This window comes from Tachysurus fulvidraco, chromosome 3 (genome assembly GCF_022655615.1).
Source record: "Tachysurus fulvidraco isolate hzauxx_2018 chromosome 3, HZAU_PFXX_2.0, whole genome shotgun sequence".
Taxonomy (NCBI): domain Eukaryota; kingdom Metazoa; phylum Chordata; class Actinopteri; order Siluriformes; family Bagridae; genus Tachysurus; species Tachysurus fulvidraco.
In genome coordinates, this window is record NC_062520.1 from 17,284,515 (window position 1) to 17,291,175 (window position 6,661).

At 39.7% G+C, this 6,661-nt stretch overlaps 1 protein-coding gene across 1 annotated transcript; it reads left to right on the top strand.

Moving 5' to 3' along the window:
• Positions 1-288: 288 nt before the first annotated feature.
• On the top strand, positions 289-6,391 carry c1ql3a (complement component 1, q subcomponent-like 3a). Its single transcript, XM_027148972.2, has 2 exons — positions 289-1,606; positions 2,551-6,391. The coding sequence occupies exons 1-2, from the start codon at positions 1,016-1,018 to the stop codon at positions 2,728-2,730; spliced, it is 771 nt and encodes a 256-aa protein (XP_027004773.1). The 5' UTR covers positions 289-1,015; the 3' UTR covers positions 2,731-6,391.
• Positions 6,392-6,661: the final 270 nt, after the last annotated feature.

Below are 6,661 nucleotides of genomic sequence, written 5' to 3' on the forward strand. Positions count from 1 at the left end.
AATGAATGAATGAATGCAAGTTGTGTAATTAACGAACCTAATTGCAATTGGGTTCTGTACAATTTTATGGTCCTACATAGCCTGTATAACTCCCAAAAAGATTTGGGAGTTATACACAGTGTTGAATGAACAGCTTGAGTGTTTTGTTCACACACACACACACACACACACACACACACACACACACACACACACACACACACACACACACACACACACACACACACACACACACACAAATAAATAATATATAACTATGTTATACTGTATGTGTTTATTAAAGCTGTAGTTATTCATTCTATTTGCTGTGCATAGTTCCGGATGAGATACTATGAGTTCTAGTATCATTTTGTATCGTATTTCAATCCAAGGAAGAATACGAAGATGGGTGGCGGCCAATGTCTTCTTTTTCTAGCTTGTTAGAAGAGTGCTCTCGGGTTCTCCCTCCCTCCTTCCCTCTCAATCTTTATGCTGCGCTCTCAGCTCTCCGCGCTCACAGCGTCTCCCGCTCTCCGCACCGCTCTCAAAGCAAAGTGTGCGCTCCACGCCGTGCCCATGCCGCCTCATCCTGCCTTTACGCACGGAAGACTTTAGAAGCGAGGATACCTGCGCGCTTTTGGGATACAGAAGCAACGTCTGACTTTTTTCCCCACGTGGCCGTAGAGATTTGAAATCGCTCCAGGCTGTCTGAGATGGTGGAAAAATTCTTTTATAAACTACAGACGGCTAGAGAGAGATAGGCCTGGGGAAGGCTGAGAAACTTTTAAGGAGACTTGAATAAGCAAACATCAGCACAAAAAAAGTTAAGAAGGAGAAGGAAAAGCGCTGTTTGGGCCCTGCCCAAACGGGTTCATTAACATTAACAACAAAGCCAATAGGTTGTTTTTTTTTTTCTTAAGGGGGTCCCTCACCAACCACCAAGATTTCGCCCAAAAGCAGACAAGAGGAGCGTCCCGCGCTGACGAGACTGGTCGGCAGGAAGCGGTTGATCGCGGCCGGGGTGCTCGGAGTGGTCATGGTGCTCGTGCTGGTCGTGCTCATCCCGGTGCTGGTGAACTCGGCCGGCACTTCGGCACATTACGAGATGCTCGGCACGTGCAGGATGGTGTGCGATCCGTACGGCACCAAATCCCCGAGCAGCACGGCCACGGCAGACACGGCGGCGCGCGACACCGGCCTCGTGCAATCACTGCCCACCTTCATCCAAGGGCCAAAAGGAGAGCCAGGACGGCCAGGGAAGACAGGACCGCGAGGCCCACCTGGAGAGCCAGGACCTCCAGGACCCGCAGGCCCCCCTGGAGAGCGTGGAGAACCTGGACGGCCTGGCTTACCAGGACCTCCTGGGCCAAACGGCGCTGGCGCCATCAGCGCCGCCACATACAGCACCGTGCCAAAAATCGCCTTCTACGCGGGCCTTAAGAAGCAGCATGAGGGCTACGAGTTGCTTAAGTTTGACGACGTAGTCACTAATCTGGGGAATCACTATGACCCTGCCACAGGAAAGTTTACTTGCTCCATACCGGGAATCTATTTCTTTACTTACCATGTGTTGATGCGTGGTGGAGACGGTACCAGCATGTGGGCAGACCTCTGCAAAAACAACCAGGTTAGAGTTCACACGGTGCCGTTATTAGACACAATGTTTCGTTTTTTCATCATGTATCCTAAATGTTCATGCATGGTATTGTTACAATATTATAAAATCAGATTTTCAATTGTCAGCTGTTCTTTTCCATTTTTCAAATGCTCTGTTTGCTCTTTTCTCCTTTTAACTCGACATTAAAAACAATATGGTAATTCCACATATAGACATAAAACACCTAACATTGCTTTTAATGTTTAAAAATGCCACTGGGACATTAGGATTCATTATCCAATTTTTAAACTTTATTTCGCTGGTTAAAAATTCTTTAAAACCATATTTAAACTTTGTTTAAAGTCTGCAATCTAATATGTGGTACTTGGACCTCTGTGATCATAAAAAACACGATCTATGAAACTTGACACGAATAATGAGGCTTTTTCATAGTTTCCTTAGGGTAATTAAAGGCCTATTTCTATTAGACCTAATTACGTCCTTAAATGACTGACAATGATGATAATCTTCTTAATTGTATGTTGTTGTTTTCCTGAATTGAGAATAGTTTTTTTAGAAATAGAATGACGTGGATTATTTTGCATGATTACTTTGATCGGAAAGGATCGTGCATATTATTCGTGAATAAATCAGATTTGCGCTGATTCAGTGATACAATGGTATGTTAATATATTAATACAAATAAAGCGATATAGTTATCCAGTGATATAGTGAGATAGTCATACAGTGACAGTGTGATACAATGAAGTAGTGATACAGTAAATCGGTGATACAGGGATCTGTGATGCTGGCCGTGGTGCTGAAATAAAGTTATATTGTGGATGCCATAGTGAATATTTTTTTATTACCAAATGGCATAAATCTTGCTTAAACAACCAATGAGGCATCTCAGGAAACACAAAATGACTATATTACACAAATGAGTATCACTGACTGGTATTTTCCCTCCACAGGTGCGAGCAAGCGCGATCGCGCAGGACGCGGACCAGAATTACGACTACGCCAGTAACAGCGCGGTGCTGCACCTGGAGCCCGGGGATGAAGTGTACATCAAACTGGACGGCGGCAAAGCGCACGGAGGCAACAACAACAAATACAGCACCTTCTCTGGCTTTATTATCTACGCTGATTAGGACACGAGCTTTGCTCCTCTTCCTGGGCCTTTCCAACCCATGTCCTTCTTTTTGCACTCACTTTTATTTTTTTAACCTCAAGTTTTCCCAACAGAGCCAGTGGCTGGTGATACACTCCCTCATCCGCCATTCACCTTAAACATATTAGTGTAAGACTGTGTGGGCTGGACGGTCCGTCTCTCCGAGTTTAATTCAAAAGTCACACACTTGATGGAGAAGATATATAATCCCGATTTCTGAGAAGAACGCTGAAGAACAAAATCAGCAGTGCGTAAAAAAAAAATCTTCGATTGCCAAAGCATTTACTTGTACTGTAAGTTGTTGCTTCTGTAGTTGACAACAAAGTCTATCTGTGAGATGCATTGTAATTGGAAATGAGATCACTAGTATGTGCAATTCACAAAAATTAGGCTCATGACCATAGTTCAAATATTCATTGGTAATCGGTAGCAGGCCTAAAAATGATCATGTTAAATCATTGTTCATTGCTGCGTCCCATTCAGAAGGCAGCTGCCTTAGTATTTAACCTAGATTTATCTTCTCCCTCTGTATCAGGCAGCATTTTAACCGAGAACAAACTTTTACTATTTATCTCTTGAATTTGGAAATCCCTTCAAAGTGATTATACGCCAGCAGGTCTAAAGCTCCGTGCGCATGATGTATGTTTTTTATTCGCAGTGGACTCTTCACATGTTATACGATGACGTATTTCCGGTTTAGTTTAGCAGAGTAAACCCAGCAAGCGGCACCGTTACGAAGTTTACACATGCAAACGCACACACAAACACATGGGTTAGTTCAGGATTAGCACAAACCAGTAAAATGTATTTTGTGTTTAACTCCCTAGGTAAAGCGTGGCTACCATGTTTTTATAATATGCAGTATATAACCAGGAGGCAGAGGACACAAATTGTCATCAACAGCCTCAAGATATACTGTTAAAATTAAATATAATCTTAGCAATATACATAATTGCATAAGTTCATATTTATTAGACATATTGTAGATACAATACACACTTTTCTTTTGCACATAATTGTTTTTCGCAGGTTTTTTCATGTCTTCAAATTTGCACATATCCTTCTGCACATTCTATTACTTATATTTCGTTTACATTTCTTTACATTGCACATTTATATTAATTATTAATCACTTAATATTTATATACAAAGAATAGTAAATTTGGCACTTTAATCTCTCCTACTTGCCATAATCTATGGTCATCAACCATAATCTATGGTCATCTTTCAGCAAGCCTCGGAATCTTAAATCTGTTGTTTTTGTTTTGTTTTGTTTGTTTGTTTTTTGTTATTTAACAATATGGCATTGTACCTCAGTAAACTTGTTGAGCTGTTTTCCCTGCTTTTGGTTAAACACAAACTTCTTGCTTGTGAATTGTTAAAGGCTTTAGGTTACTGATCAGCAGGTTGGTATTCAAGCCCTAGCATTGCTAAACTGCCACTTTTGGACCCTTGGGCAAGACCCTTAACCCAGTGGTGCATATCATGGCGGAAACAGCGCTCTGACCTCAGCTTCTTAACAAGCTTTGATATGTAAAGAAATAATTTCACTCTACTGTAATTTATATGGGACAATTAAAGGCTTCTTTTTATTCTGAGTCTGAAAAGGGCCCTTTGTGCCTCATTTAATCTGCTGCCTATAGTTAGCTGTCTTACTAATGCTAGCTAGTGAACACAAGTTCAATTACCATAGCTATCTAAATTGAATAAAAAATGATTGTTGCCAGCTGTGCAATAAAACATGGAAATTAGTTGTGGAATTAAAATGAAAGACATTGGAGGAAATTAGCTGTTATTTTAATATTTGCCCCTAAACTACCTGGCTGTACCTTAAATCATGATGCATTCATCCATACTGTTGAGATTTTTTTAAATGAAGATTTTGCACCGTTTCAACTGGCTTAGGTTTTGACTTTCCCTTTTTCTCAAAACTTTTGAGATATTGTCTATTCCATTTACAAACACGGCATCCACAATAATGTTCCTAGTCCTGCAAGTCTTTCATGGGTATTTTGTGCCTAATTATAATAGTTAAGCTATAATTAGTCAATTGCTGTTTAGGGGAGGGGTTTGGAAGTCAATTAAATTTTCTTTCATAGAACTTTAATCAAGCAACTAGCACCATTTGTTTTTGATATTGCTGATAATGAAACTGCTGCTCTGAAACTCTGCTGCTGCCTTTAAATCTGGATAATAAGTGTATAGGTGTGTACCTGTTTATGCTGCCTTCCAAACAGAACAGTCTTTATCTTGGATGAGGAAAAATTCTGCCCTAAATAATTTCTGCCTATGTACAGTAGCTGCCTCTCAAATGGAATGAATAGCATCGAACAATACCTTTACTAAAACTTGAATAATCCACATAGTTGCTGTTGTAGGACATATCCTGTGAGAAAGACTGATGAAGTGCTGTATTATCAGTAAAAGAATAGTGTAGGTAAATAAACTAACAGTAGGCCTGTCGTACATTAGCTGCAGTATTATGGTGAAGGTTCCAGTGTCATATCATAATCTTGGTGCAATGTGGTACATTTGCTTGCTTGTAGTTGACTGATTCATACCAAATCTGCTATGTAACACCTGAACTTTATAACATGCTGATGAATTCTGCTAATGATGCCATGACACACTGAGTGATCGTTGGATATAGGTTACGCAATGACCTGGCCAGTCACACAGGTATTTATGGTAGTCAAACTACAGTACAGCATGATTTTCAATGTATTCGTCACATCCGAGTCAATTATGACTTCAGTATTGTGAGTTTTTATTTTTTTTCCTATATACAGCTAAATTCAGTATATGTCTTGGATCTTGGATCGTCCAGTGAGATGAAGGTCTGTTTTCACACAGATCTACTGAACAGAGGAAGACTGTGCTTTGTGATGTTGAGAGCACTATGCAGAAACTGTGTTGATATGTAAATGTGTATCTATCTAAGAGAATCCGCAAAACGTGACTACTGATATTGCTACTTATTTTCTATGTACATATTGTAGTGATTTATTTTTTTCCCCTCTAAATATACAAATGGCTAGAAAGCACATGAGAGTGTCATTGTTTGGGATTGTTGAATTAGAATATTTGCATTCCTGTCTCACATGACCTGAGGATGTGGGACTTTTTGACCAATCAGAATACACTTCATCTGTACACCATTTACAATCATTTTTCCATTAAAATGGAAGTTTGAACTGATATGTTAATTCTTCTGAATTATGTTATTTTTACCTTGTCAGTTATATACAAATAGATCATGTAAAGCTTGAATGTATGAGCTATCTGTCAGATGCATTATACAGTATAATTTATATACTGAGCTATAAAGATCATAAAGGTGGATAAAAATATCTAGAATCTTAAAGTCTCACATTATTAATAGTGATGCTTCAGCTTTAGATGGTGAACATGCTGGTTATATTTTGGAGCATATTTCTGTCAGTCAAAAGTCTTTCATTTCTGCATATTACCTCCTTAAACATTAATCAAATTTAATCTGTGAAGGAATGTGTCTCCACCGATGATGTATTTCTCAACACTTTATTCTGTTTTAATAATAAGTGAGAAAATGTGCTAGACTACATAAAGCCAGTGTTTTGAATTTAACTATGGCCCGCGCAGTCACCTGGACGTAAACTCTTATGACGTCATAGGCCTTTTTGTGCATGGATGATGTTTTGAACATATAGGAGGCTTCAAGTGAACTATCATCTATAAACATAACCTCCTGCATACACAGAAATCTACATTTCCTGGAATGTAATGTGGGAAGACACACACACACACACACACACACACACACACACACACACACACACACACACACACACACACACACACACACACACACACACACACACACACACACACACACACACTCACACTTTGTTTTGTTTCACAGTCTAATAAAC

What these genes read in the sequence shown, in the direction of transcription:
- c1ql3a (XM_027148972.2), top strand. Translation starts at nt 1,016, where the DNA reads ATGGTGCTCGTGCTGGTCGTGCTCATCCCGGTGCTGGTGAACTCGGCC. An exon ending in ACCTCTGCAAAAACAACCAG is followed by an intron (nt 1,607 to 2,550) that starts GTTAGAGTTCAC and finishes TTCCCTCCACAG; the next exon opens with GTGCGAGCAAGCGCGATCGC.